We start from the raw sequence: 14730 nt of genomic DNA, 5'->3' as shown, positions 1-14730 counted from the left end.
GAGACTGCTTTGTGAGCTGCAGAAGCTTCATTGCTGACGAAGTTGGACCATCGTAGGCCCTCGATCCATCTCAGGCTATTCGACTTAAATACATCGATTTCCTTGAGGGCTGCAGCTGACACTAAAAACACTAACTTCGTATCGGTCCATTCCAGGTACGTTTCTGGTAATTTATTTCCATTGGAGGAAAGACGTCAAACCGGCAACACAGTAGAAAAATACATAGAATATGTTAGAATCGTAAGAAGTGGAGAGGGCGGGGGAGGGGGAAGATTGAAAGAATCATAAGTCTGGTGGAGACTGCAACCAAACCCATCTCTCTCTTTATGTGCTTGCTTTTTATTCGGAGCAAAGATCGATTTTAAGCTGCTCATAAGTCGTATACTGTATAATTTTGATGTTTATTTTTCTTTATAGTATCAAAAATTCAACTAGGCGTTGCTTTTTTTCTTTTTTTTTTCCAAGTCATTGCAGAAAATCCAATTATTTAGAAGAAAATGATAGTAATAAATTAGTATATAATAATAGTAATTTATTTCAATTACATACATGAAATGCACGTAGAGGAGTACAAAAATGCACAAAAATGAAATAAAAATGGAAATAATAAACAAGAAAAACTTGCAAAAACAAATAATACCTCAGCTACTTAGGCAACACATGATGACGGATGGCTCACTTAGATTTAGGTTCTTCTGTGCCTAAAATCGTATAAGGCAGCGACGGAATCGAACCCCAAAGTCGATCAACCCTAAACCAAGGGCCAAAACTTGTTATTTGAGATGCCACGACTTATTGCCTCCTTTACCAGAGATGGACTAAGTGTGGTGCATGGTTTTCTACTCCTTTGTGGGCCAGGTGCGGCCATACATCAGAGGGAATGATAATGTATATTACGAGAGAAAATAAAACATTTTTGCAAATTTAAAAATTTGGATTCACCCACGTTTGAAAGAGACTCCGTGAATTTTCTAGGACCTTGACGCACCGTGCGTCAATTTTCAACGCACCGTGCACCGTGCGTCAATTTTCCACGCACCGTGCACCGTGCGTCAATTTTCAACGCACCGTTCGGAATCGGCTTTGTAATAATGAAATGAGGCTCAAAACTAGGACAGCATTTGATGTACGTTTAGAATAACGGAATTTTTGAGGAGGTTCAGTCTGGAGGTATAGTGTGTTGGGTATTATTGTTTCATTCCTCTGGCTGTAAGGAACTAGTTGGGTTTTTTTGCAGGGAGTTAAATTTGTTCAAGACTGAATTATCATAAAAGGAACGGCGGATAATCCTAACAACCAGTTTGGTTATCTGTTTAATGTGTTGTAACAAGCCATAACGTAATTAACGTTATGTTAATAACAAAACACAAAAAGTAATTAACTAACAAGTAAACTAACTAACAAGTAAACTAAAGTAAGTAAACTAACAAAAGTAATAACAAACACAAAAGTAATTAACTACAATTTGCGTTTCTACGTCTTGTTCATTAGGAATCAGCAAATGTAGCAACCATCTAATACTGACGTTTTATCGACGTCTATCCTTGAAAAAAAAGGGATCCTCGTCTCAAAAAAGACATACCCATACGGAGTAGGTTGAATCCTTTGCAAATTAAAGGATACGGCATTAGACTTTACAGTCCCTACCGGCGGTGCTGATCTCTATTTCTTGGCCCTTCAGCCAGGAAGTGCAATGGGGGGCTGGGGGCCAACCATCCTGTGCTTTCGCACACCCTTCCTGTTTACCTTCCCCAGATTTCTCCAGGTACCCATTTAGAGCTGGGTCGACTCTGGCTAAGCTTACAGAGTCACGCCACTGACCCCGTCTCAAACTAAACAATTGGGTACATTGGGATTCGAACCCGTGTCCTCTCAGACAAAGGATCCTGAATACAGCGCACCAATCCACTCGGCCAGAAGGGGTAAATTAGCCCCTTTAGAAAAATTTTTGTAAAATGCGAAAAAAAATTGCGAGAAGCTGCTACTGAAAATCTGCTATTAAGCAAATGCTCGTATATCAAGTTTTTTCTTTAGTATGGTTTTCTGTATTTTTTTTTTTTTTTTAGTGTGCCACCGCAAAAATTGGTAACACCAAGCTCTCACTTAAAACGATTTTTCATTTTAGTATCTGACTAATTTTTAGCTTCTTGTAAGTTGACAATGCCATTTTTTTTTAGAGAATTTTGGGAGCGATTTTTTGCTCCTTTGAAAAGAAAAACATGGAAGACATGGCCTACCTTGCAAATCTGAATAAAAGAGGTTGCCGTAGCTGTTTTTTCCTTTATTTTTTTAAATTCAGAGCTGAAGTTTTTTTTTTTGACTTAGGTCATCTTCGCACGAGACCTCGCCACTGATTCTAGGTTTCTACCTGTTGGGAGAGTTGATATTTCAGGCGATATCTATTTTGTAAGTTTCTATTTAGGAATGGCCTTATTTTTCAGACCCCTGTGAACCCAAATACCTGTCACTGCACCAATAACCTATCTCTCGATACTCTTGGGTCCTTAGATTCCTTTTTAGTATGCACCAAAGCCATGAATCTGTTAAACTAGCTAGATTACCGACTCTGCTAGATTTCAGTTGATCCCTAGCGATTATGCGATCCTGGACATAATGACTAATATAACAAACAGGATTTTATGCAAAGAAATAATAATTGAATATTATATTAATATTAGTTTTTCTCTGCATATAAAAGAAAACTTGTTTAATTATTACTGCATTGTTTTTTTTCTCTGTGAAGGATTGACAAAAGAATTATAATATTAAAGAGCTATTTATTGAAAAAAATTCCTTGATAACAATGCAAGTTTGGGAGAAGACGGGTGATTTCTTTTGTAGAATGTTTGTTCGCCCTTATTCTCGTATTAGAGGTTTCAGAACTGTGCATCAGCTTCCAGTTTGTGGCGTTTTTGTCCCTATTGTGCCACTGAACAAATCTAATCACCCCACAAGTTTTCTCGTTATCAACAAGTTCATTTTTGCTGATGTAGAAATTTTACGCTTGTTTGAAAAGAGAAAGTCTAGTTCAGAAACCTCTCTTTTATATTCAAACAAAATCCGTTTTGATATGGTTGTGGCATTTTGTTGCTGTTACGCCTAAGGGTCGTAACTGACATTTTCACGGTAGATTTGCAGTTCACAACATAATTTGGCTAGGATAAAAGTGAATATATCAGTTGATACCCTTTTTATGCTCTTTCATAATTTAATAATCGCTTCTTGCGGTTATAGCTTCGATGGGTTCTATGCTGCTTGTCCATAGTAAGTTCAAAAACATTTTTCTAAAAGAAAAACTGTCTTGTGAGAAAAACAATCACCATTTACAGCTGATACAGGAATGGTCATTACACTTTTCCTTAGAGTTAATAGTAAAATGCTATTTTGAAAACAAATTCGCGGACATTTTTTAAAAAGAGTTTGAAGCCCATCAAAAATAACGTCAGTTTTTGTGACGTTATTTTGAGTGGTTTCGGTATCGTTTTACAAATTCCTATAAACTTGTTTTCAGAATAACATTTTACTGTAAGCACTAAGGAAAATAATAATTAACATTCCTGAATTAGCTGCAAATGGCAATTTTTTTCTCATGAGACAATTCTTTAAAAACGTGTTTCTAAACTTTTAATTACTATAGACTGTTTTACCATTTGTTGCCCTATTAAAAGCTCAAAATTAAATTTACCCCAGAAATAATTATCGAATTATGAAAGAGCATAAGAAAAGGCATCAAGTGACGTATCCACTTTCATCCAAGCTAAATTATGTTGAAAACTGCAAATTTACCATTTTCACACTTCTGAGGTAAGTGCCATAAACCGTCTGCTGAGCCGCTTTCAAACGGAGGATTGGCAGGGTAATATATATTAGGGGGATCGAAAAGGGATTGACACTACCCTTTTGACCCTCCTTTTGAATGTAGCTCAGCAAACGGTTTATTTCACAAATTTGAAATTGCCAGATACGACCTTTTGGCCTACCAGTGGCGATATCATCCTGAAGTTAATAGATCGTGGTCGTAAAGTTTACACCTCTTAAGCAACCATTTCTAAGATGTCTATTAGGGTGGCTGCGTGTGGGCAATTTTTGAAGCTGTGGCGGATGGCAAAAACGAAAAAACCTTGAAAATTTTTCAAAAAAGATATCACCATTTGAAATATCCTGTTTCCTCGTTTATATCTATGAAGTACTTAGCACATTTGCATGATTTATTTTAGAAATCATTTTTTTCCTATTAGCATTTAAACTCATTAGCAGTTTCTTTTTTAGGCACTATGTGAATATGATTTCCTAGAACAAAATAACGTCACAACCGAAAATGGAAATAATCGCTATTTCTAAGAGTAGTAAATACATACTGCCATCTATACCACACTCCTCTAGAGGTGGTGTTCATGGATGTCCCTTTGTCCTAACCCTATTTATCTTCCTTATATTTCCAGCTTTCCTTTTTCCCTTTTGTATTTTTGCTATGCTGTTTAATGGTTTCTGTAGATTGACAATTAATAGGTCACAGTAATTGAATATATTTAATTCATTAAGAAGCTTATTGTTTCAATCTTTACAATTGCACATTTAATTGTTCCTCCTCAAATTCGAGGAGTATGTAAAATACCTTAATGAAATTGTAAAAACACTTCAACGAATAGAACGAAGCAATGATTCATGATGCACTTAAGACCGTTACCGACGTAACCATAAGACCATAAACAAAAACAAAATTGATTCATATCTCAAACATTTTTATACTCTGGGAAAAAGAAAGGTTATTAATAAAGAGAATATTTTCAGGCTTGCTTTAAAAGTTATTTCTCTTAATCTTGGCTAATTCTAACGACTCTTTAATTTTGAGTCTCGAAACTAATTCACTATTACTAAAAGAAATTGGAAAACCAAGTAGAAATCTACAATATTTAAAATAGCAAACATGCATAAAGATATAAGGAGATAAAACTCTAGCTTATCTAACTCCACGATGTACAGAAATTGGAATTATAATTTATAGTTCGGTATTAACTTATGAATTATAAGTTATTTAAAATAGGAATAAAGGAGGATTGAAAAGTGATGTTAGTTAACGAAAAATCGATAAAGTGAGTAGCTAAAGTTTTCTCCGTTTGTATATAGCGACCCTATCCCGATGGTTTTTTCAATTTTTTCCTCTCGTTATGCTAGTAAATTCGGTATCCAAATCACGTTATTCAACATAACTAAGTTTTTCGTTAAAATTGACTTCTTTTTTTTTATTTGAGATTCATTAGCGATCATACACAATTCGTTTTCCAAACCCGCTTTTTTTCGATGTTCTGCTTCGAAATCTTTTCATGAACGTTCACTTTTATTTAAGACTTTTATTTGCCAACTGGTGGATGGTTAGTGATCAAACGCAATTTGATTTTCAGACCCGATTTTTTTTGCTTCTGAATTTTTTCATAAACATTGACTTTTATTTAACACTTTTATTTGCCAACTGATGGATTGTTAGCGATCATACACAATTCGATTTTCAAACATTTTTTTTTCGCTTCTAAATTTTGTCATAAACATTGAATTTTATTTGATACAATCTGCGAGAAGGCTGCACCTTCAGGTCCCATCAAAATACAACAATTATAGATAGTATAAGTTAAATTAAACTAACCCTGCCATTTCAAGTAAGCAATAAATCGTTGAAGAATAAAAGAATCGGTTACTAATGAAGAGAATTTGATAGTGGGGCAATATAAAATTTGATCTCATTTAGAGCATATATATTATTCAGTTAAAATTTAAAAAAAAAACTGCAAAGTTGGTGTTGTCCTTACTATCTGTTAAATAAAACTAAATCATGACTAATGGGTCCGTCTTAAGTACTGTTATTGTTTGTTGTTGTTATTATTATTATTGATAGGCAGTTCCATGTTCAAGAATAAAAAGATAACCTCTCTGATAAGAAAATAATTTTTTTTGCAATCTTTAATTCTTGCTTTTAACATGATTCAGTTGTAATCAAATAAAATGGCTAGAAATTTTTATCATTTGATTAAATCCTAAATGGTTTAGTCAGTTTTTAGACCGTGTTGTAAGGACCTATTATATCAATGAAATCGTTTTAGTTTCCTATTAAACCCATTCTGTTAGTTTTGAAAGGCTCGCGATCTTAGGTCAATTTTATCTTCAAATCTGGCTCTTATTTGAAATGATTGAGTTTCTTCGTAAATATTGACTTTTTTATTTGAGATGATTAATGAAGGGCCCACACCTTTAAATCCCATGCAAATGCGACAATTATAGATAGCACTTTTTTTTCTTTTTTTTAAGATATATTTGACGTGGATCTTAGGAAGGTAGTGTTACTTCCGCAGGTTAAACACATAGATCGTATAAGAACATAATAAGTATTCAATCCACCGTTTTATATTTGTATTAATAACAAAATGTATTTTTATAGGATTCTTATGTACCACCTATGTCTCCTGCACGCTCGGACAGGTCGGATTCTGAGTCAGCAGACAGAAAAGCGAGGCGTCGTTTACGTGTTGAAAAGAGACTCCAAGAATTAGAGGAAGAAGAACAACCCGATGAAAACGTATATTATGACTTCATTGAATTTGCTGAGAGGTATTTTAACAACCATGAACGAAGTCCAGAAGGTACTATTATGTCAACTTTGTCACGGAAAAAGAAGGACTTTGATTTTCTTCCAAAGTACGAGATGGTATCATACTATAAAGGCTCTTCGATACCTAATTCACATATACATATGTACGACCCCGAAAGTGTTCAGGTGGCTTGCACTATTTTCAAGGTTTGTTGTTTTTCTCAGCATAACTCATCATCGATATATGTTTTTATAGGGGGGTGGGAGGCGAGGGGAGGGGTAAAGTTTTTCAAGAGGGTGCCTCCTGTGTTTTTTCTTTGCTTTTTGTTGTTATTGATTGTTTGTTGCTTTTCTTGGTACTTGTATGATCTACGCCCTACCGCTGTAGTTGCTCATCCATTTACGCATTGCAGAACCAGTTTGTTTTGTTAGTTTCTTTCCGCTTAGCATGTGACAAGACAAAGAGAAGTGACAGAATGGACGGAAAATATATAATTTGGGCTATATATTTGGACATTGGTGGAGGGTGGGGGTAAAGTATTGGACAGTGTGAAGTTAAATAACAATTCTTACAAATAATATCCAGAATAATTGTACCTAGCACATTAGGCATGCGGACCCGCTATAGTTTACCCCTCTCCCCTAATGTACAAATATATAGCCCAATTTTGTTTCTATATAATTAGGAATATATCGTTAGGATTGAGCGTCAGAAAAACATACAAGAAGAGTATTAGATAGGGCGTAGATCATACAAGTACCCTTTTCTTCTTTTTTTTTTAATTTTTAATAAACAGGAAAATATTGATTTTCTTCTATAATGTAATTTATTTTTAGACTAAGTCTAATGCAGACAGACAAATTTTGTATTTTACAAAGCTTTGATTCCAGGATGTCTTTTATTTTGTGTCCTTCTTATTACCGAACATTTCTAGCGAGCAAAATGCTCTGAAAAGCTGAAGTCAGAGATCAAAGAAGAGTAGTTTTGCAAGTATTGAACCAGGGCTGTTTCCACCACCTCCGCCTCTCCATCTTTACAGTGTACCCCCTGATATCAGAGCCCCCTATAGCCTAACAAACTGCACAAACTTCTTTAACTTAAGATTTCACAACAGAAGTCCTTGCTGTATGTAAAATAAAACTAAAAATAATACATTCTGCCTTTCATAAATACTACAGTTAATTTGTAGTTTTTTCCACAATTTACCCAAGATTGGCAGTTTTTTGATCAACAAGGAAAAAAACTGGTTTCAAAGAATAAGTTATTTTTCAATCTTTAAATATTGATCTAAGCACGATTCAATTATGAATCAAATAAAACTGCTTCAGAAGATTTTATATTAGACTAAATTGTTATAAATATAGTTAGAAGAATTTCTACTAGAAATTTTTTGAATTTATATGCGTGGTACTTGTCCTGTTGGCAGTTTTGTGTTAACAGTTGTGGATTTTGTGACATTTTTTAGAGCTTGTGTATAAAAGATTGAGTCACTATTTAGACTATGTTGGTAGGACCTGATGATATCTGTGAAAACGTTTTTTTATTTAAATCATTCTGTTGTCAGCGACCGTAGGTGCCTGGCAACATATGGCTTGGAAGTTGGTATATCCGTTGAGGTTGCAAGTTAAGCTCTGACATGCCTAGCTCATTGGCCGGTATTCCCGATGAGGTTGCAGGTTCAAGCTCGGACATGCAGACTTGCCTAGCTCATTGGCCGGTATATCGTTGAGGTTGCATATTCAAGCTCTGACATGCAGAGACTTGCCTAGCTCATTGGCTCATATATCCGTTGAGGTTGCAGGTTCAAGCTCTGACATGCAGAGACTTGCCTAGCTCATTGGCTCGTATATCCGTTGAGGTTGCAGGGTCGAGCTCTGACATGCAGAGACTTGCCTAGCTCATTGGCTCGTATATCCGTTGAGGTTGCAGGGTCGAGCTCTGACATGCAGAGACTTGTCTTACACAAAAGCTACTTACAGTACCGTGAAAGTCTTCAAATCAAAGATCGTTGAGCTTATACTAAGCTGAAATAAAGGCATTATAAATAAAAGCACAGACTGGAGAGATTACAGTGCGAACAAAATCCCTCGAAACTACCACAACATAATTAAGGACTCTTGCACAAGGACTCAAATCGAAACATTAGAAGATAACTTCATCCTCAATACTTTTTTGCCAACATGCTTTTATAACGTAATACCCTAGCTTCTGGCTGGATTTTGAATTCCTATAGGATATTATAACCAACAAATAAACTTTCAAATGGGGATAAATTCATCTATTTAGACAATGAAAACAGGTACAAAAGTCTAGGTATTTCGATCACATTTACAGCGATGGTCATCAGTAGAAATACTAATGTATTAAAATTGAAACTTACGTGTTTATACAAAACCAAATTATTAACTTTCGGGTCATTCACAAAATAATGAACTTCCGGTTCATTCACAAAATAATGAACTTCGGGCTATTCAGTAGATATTTTTTGGAAAGAGTTCAATGACAAAGTTTATTCAAAGTCTTGATGTAAATTTTCTTAATTTCATCTTGCCTAAATGTAAAATAAATTTCCAATGAAGGTGGCAAAATCTTATGTGTCTTCTAATTGCAGACTGTATCTTGAGTTTATAGTTATATGCTTGGTTGGTCTTATTTCTACATATATACGACGTATTGTGGATCTGATATCTTTTTCTGAGAAAAGGATACCGAAATTAAGGTGTTACGTCGAAAATGGATATTATAACCATATATGACAGATTTTAATTCTACAGTGGCTTCACTCAATTCTGAATGAATTTTTAATATGTTCAGATAATAATTCTCCTCTAATTAGAGCTAGTATTATATGTAGTATTAGGCTAGAAAAACTTAGTTTGATTTTACTAAATTATTTGTTTTCTCTTCTTATTTTCTTAATTTTAAGTAACTAAAGAACAAATTTATTAATTTTATGGTGAAAAGCTTCATCAGTAATTATATGTTCTTTTTTTGTTCTAAAGCATAAATATTGATAATGATGATCTCCTAGTACCTTTATAAATTTACTGGAGGGTAGCTGAGGCCAGAAAGCAAAACATGAATTATTCAGTCATGAATGTAAAATGGTTAGAGTATCTTGTTTTTTGTTTTTTTTTAATGATCCTGTTTTTTTCTAATACTGCGGTTATGGTAGAATTTTTAGTTGAAATATACTCGGGCCATAAGGTGAGACACAAATTATTTTGGTACTAATCTAAAATTTAATATTATCAGTATTCTATATTTTATAATACTGATAATTTTGGACTGTACTAATTTCTTAGAACCTCTGCAATTTCATTCAAAGTGAATGGAGGCCAGAAAACAAAACATACTTTTCAGCTCTCAATGTGAAGGTTAAATAACATAATTTATCCCTTTTTTCGAGTAACCCTAATCCTTGAATAATAGCAGTTTACAACACATTTACAAGTTCTGTCCAGATGATCAAGGTTCAAAGGTGGAAAACGAATTTAATTTGGTATAGCTCGATCAAAAAAGTGTAATGTTTAAAGTTTAGTCCTAATGTTTTAAAGTAAAGTCTAATCCTTGAATAATAGCAGTTTTAAACACATTTACAACACATCAGTCCAGATGATCAGGGTTCAAAGGTGGAAAACGAATTTAAGTTGGTATAGCTCGATCAAAAAAGGGTAATGTTTAAAGTTTAGTCCTAATGTTTTAAAGTAAAGTCTAATCCTTGAATAATAGCAGTTTTAAACACATTTACAACACATCAGTCCAGATGATCAGGGTTCAATGGTGGAAAACGAATTTAATTTGGTATAGCTCGATCAAAAAAGTGTAATGTTTAAAGTTTAGTCCTAATGTTTTAAAGTAAAGTCTAATCTTTGAATAATAGCAGTTTTAAACACATTTACAACACATCAGTCTAGATGATCAGGGTTCAAAGGTGGAAAACGAATTTAAATTGGTATAGCTCGATCAAAAAAGTGTAATGTTTAAAGTTTAGTCCTAATGTTTTAAAGTAAAGTCTAATCTTTGAATAATAGCAGTTTTAAACACATTTACAACACATCAGTCTAGATGATCAGGGTTCAAAGGTGGAAAACGAATTTAAATTGGTATAGCTCGATCAAAAAAGTGTAATGTTTAAAGTTTAGTCCTAATGTTTTAAAGTAAAGTCTAATCCTTGAATAATAGCAGTTTTAAACACATTTACAACACATCAGTCCAGATGATCAGGGTTCAAAGGTGGAAAACGAATTTAAGTTGGTATAGCTCGATCAAAAAAGTGTAATGTTTAAAGTTTAGTCCTAATGTTTTAAAGTAAAGTCTAATCCTTGAATAATAGCAGTTTACAACACATTTACAAGTTCTGTCCAGATGATCAAGGTTCAAAGGTGGAAAACGAATTTAAGTTGGTATAGCTCGATCAAAAAAGTGTAATGTTTAAAGTTTAGTCCTAATGTTTTAAAGTAAAGTCTAATCCTTGAATAATAGCAGTTTTAAACACATTTACAACACATCAGTCCAGATGATCAGGGTTCAAAGGTGGAAAACGAATTTAAATTGGTATAGCTCGATCAAAAAAGTGTAATGTTTAAAGTTTAGTCCTAATGTTTTAAAGTAAAGTCTAATCTTTGAATAATAGCAGTTTTAAACACATTTACAACACATCAGTCTAGATGATCAGGGTTCAAAGGTGGAAAACGAATTTAAATTGGTATAGCTCGATCAAAAAAGTGTAATGTTTAAAGTTTAGTCCTAATGTTTTAAAGTAAAGTCTAATCCTTGAATAATAGCAGTTTTAAACACATTTACAACACATCAGTCCAGATGATCAGGGTTCAAAGGTGGAAAACGAATTTAAGTTGGTATAGCTCGATCAAAAAAGTGTAATGTTTAAAGTTTAGTCCTAATGTTTTAAAGTAAAGTCTAATCCTTGAATAATAGCAGTTTTAAACACATTTACAACACATCAGTCCAGATGATCAAGGTTCAAAGGTGGAAAACGAATTTAAGTTGGTATAGCTCGATCAAAAAAGTGTAATGTTTAAAGTTTAGTCCTAATGTTTTAAAGTAAAGTCTAATCCTTGAATAATAGCAGTTTTAAACACATTTACAACACATCAGTCCAGATGATCAGGGTTCAAAGGTGGAAAACGAATTTAATTTGGTATAGCTCGATCAAAAAAGTGTAATGTTTAAAGTTTAGTCCTAATGTTTTAAAGTAAAGTCTAATCCTTGAATAATAGCAGTTTTAAACACATTTACAACACATCAGTCCAGATGATCAGGGTTCAAAGGTGGAAAACGAATTTAAGTTGGTATAGCTCGATCAAAAAAGTGTAATGTTTAAAGTTTAGTCCTAATGTTTTAAAGTAAAGTCTAATCCTTGAATAATAGCAGTTTTAAACACATTTACAACACATCAGTCCAGATGATCAGGGTTCAAAGGTGGAAAACGAATTTAAGTTGGTATAGCTCGATCAAAAAAGTGTAATGTTTAAAGTTTAGTCCTAATGTTTTAAAGTAAAGTCTAATCCTTGAATAATAGCAGTTTTAAACACATTTACAACACATCAGTCCAGATGATCAGGGTTCAAAGGTGGAAAACGAATTTAATTTGGTATAGCTCGATCAAAAAAGTGTAATGTTTAAAGTTTAGTCCTAATGTTTTAAAGTAAAGTCTAATCTTTGAATAATAGCAGTTTTAAACACATTTACAACACATCAGTCTAGATGATCAGGGTTCAAAGGTGGAAAACGAATTTAAATTGGTATAGCTCGATCAAAAAAGTGTAATGTTTAAAGTTTAGTCCTAATGTTTTAAAGTAAAGTCTAATCCTTGAATAATAGCAGTTTTAAACACATTTACAACACATCAGTCCAGATGATCAGGGTTCAAAGGTGGAAAACGAATTTAAATTGGTATAGCTCGATCAAAAAAGTGTAATGTTTAAAGTTTAGTCCTAATGTTTTAAAGTAAAGTCTAATCCTTGAATAATAGCAGTTTTAAACACATTTACAACACATCAGTCTAGATGATCAAGGTTCAAAGGTGGAAAACGAATTTAAATTGGTATAGCTCGATCAAAAAAGTGTAATGTTTAAAGTTTAGTCCTAATGTTTTAAAGTAAAGTCTAATCCTTGAATAATAGCAGTTTTAAACACATTTACAACACATCAGTCCAGATGATCAGGGTTCAAAGGTGGAAAACGAATTTAAGTTGGTATAGCTCGATCAAAAAAGGGTAATGTTTAAAGTTTAGTCCTAATGTTTTAAAGTAAGGTCTAATCCTTGAATAATAGCAGTTTTAAACACATTTACAACACATCAGTCCAGATGATCAGGGTTCAAAGGTGGAAAACGAATTTAAGTTGCTATAGCTCGATCAGAAAAGTGTAATGTTTAAAGTTTAGATTTACCCAATTGAACTGAAATTGTGTTGAACTGAAATGCATTCGTTTCCATTGTCTTATTCCTCTCATCCGACACAAGTCACTTTAGCGAAGACACGTGTCTGCTAAGAAAAACATGTTAAAAAGTTTGTTGCCTGTTTTGCGCACTTAGTATATATATTTGCTGCTTTGAAGAAGAGGTTGATCCCTCCTAAGGCAAAGAGTTACAAGCTTCATTAGTATGAACCGCTTCTGTTCACTATGATGAGTAATAACTGATTGCAAGGTTTGCCAACGGTGAAAAATATTAAATAGTAAATGCAAGGGTGTATCCGTTATTTTTGATTCTTGGGTGGAGGAGTATTTTGCTCACAAAAACGTAAAAAAAAATATTTTTCATATCCATTTTATGACGTTCTTGAGAGTCGAATAATTTTTTCTGAGGGGGAGAGGCAAACCTGGTAACCACACCCCTCCCAGAAACATGATTGAGTCAATGTTTGAATGATTTATATAGGTATTTTGTGTATAGTGTGTTCATGCTTCAATTGTTTAAAGATTGCACAATAAACAGTAAAAAAAAAAAATTATAAAATACATACTAAAATCTAGTTTTTCACTTGCAGAGAAATAGAAAATTTTTACAGATTAAAAATGGAAGTGTCGAGTGGTCATGGCACTCAAAAAAGAAAATTTTTAGTTTTTAGTCCATTTCGAGATGAAGGCTTTTTTACATTTTTGATAATAATGATTTTTTTTTTCTAATGATGATAATCTTACAGGACCTGTGCAAGTTCATTCGAGGTGAACTCAGGCCTGAAGGTGAAATACAAGTTATTCAGAACATCATCGGCTATGGAATTGAAAGGGAGGAGTTACGTGATGAAACTTTCTGTCAACAAATGCGTCAAGCGACTAGTAACCCAAATACGGAAAGTCTTGAAAGGCTTTGGCTTCTTTTAGCTTTAACCTGTGTGTCTTTTCAGCCTAGCAGAATTTTAAGCAAATATTTTGAAAGCTTTCTGAAAAAGCATTTACAGTATGAATCATCCTATCATGCTTACGTTCTTTGGTGCTATGAAAATGTAAGGACAGCAAGGGCGTCAACTAGAAAGCTTCCGCCATCTACTGTTGAAATTGCTGTAAGTAAAATCAGACGTATTTGTAATTTTTTTTTTTCAAAAATATGAGAACGAGATGCCAGGAGGTATTAAAATCATTTTGAATCTAATAAACTTCCTTGATTTATAGTATTCTAAAATCTAGGTTGTGTTAACCACTGGACCCGAACTTTTTGGGGTTTCCTCGGATTTCACTAAAGGGAATTTAGGGTTTTCGAAACCCTGAAATTAAACGTTAAAGATTTGAATACTAATTGAATATTAAGAAAAATCAACGACTTATATTTCTATTAATTTTCGTACATTTATAAACATTAATATATCAAGGTTTGAGGAACTTTAAATTTAGGGCGTTCGAGTCCTGGTGTCGTTTATTGTTTGTTAGGTTAGGGGGTCAACGCTCTTCCCTGGGGTGAAAGGGAAGGAAAAAAGAAACTAAAAAGCCTAGAAAAAAGGTAAAATTGCGACACCAGCCTTCACAGTCCAGACCGTGGTTTTGATCTCCGTAATTAGTCCTTCAATGAAGAGCCGTAGTCTAGAAAGAATAGCCTATGGGTCTCTTTATAAACATTAAAATCTAGTACAAATTCAGATCAAGTAAAACGGAACACGTTTATCCATCAAATAAGCAAAGATATTCA

At 33.6% G+C, this 14730-nt stretch overlaps 1 protein-coding gene across 4 annotated transcripts in view; it reads left to right on the top strand.

The window, feature by feature from the left end:
* Positions 1-14730, top strand: part of LOC136027318 (myosin-I heavy chain-like) — a 162876-nt gene that overhangs the window by 75732 nt on the left and 72414 nt on the right. For 2 of the 4 annotated variants that reach the window (XM_065704440.1, XM_065704441.1), the window contains 3 exons: positions 2326-2406; positions 6431-6787; positions 13751-14110. In XM_065704440.1, coding sequence (XP_065560512.1) covers positions 2326-2406; positions 6431-6787; positions 13751-14110 — 798 coding nt within the window. The remainder of the gene's footprint in view (positions 1-2325; positions 2407-6430; positions 6788-13750; positions 14111-14730) is intronic. The other 2 variants (XM_065704442.1, XM_065704443.1) reach the window with 1 other exon arrangement.

Source organism: Artemia franciscana, chromosome 5 (genome assembly GCF_032884065.1).
Source record: "Artemia franciscana chromosome 5, ASM3288406v1, whole genome shotgun sequence".
Lineage (NCBI taxonomy): Eukaryota > Metazoa > Arthropoda > Branchiopoda > Anostraca > Artemiidae > Artemia > Artemia franciscana.
The sequence above is the reverse complement of the archived record's forward strand: the minus strand, read 5'-3'. Positions and strand labels throughout refer to the sequence as shown.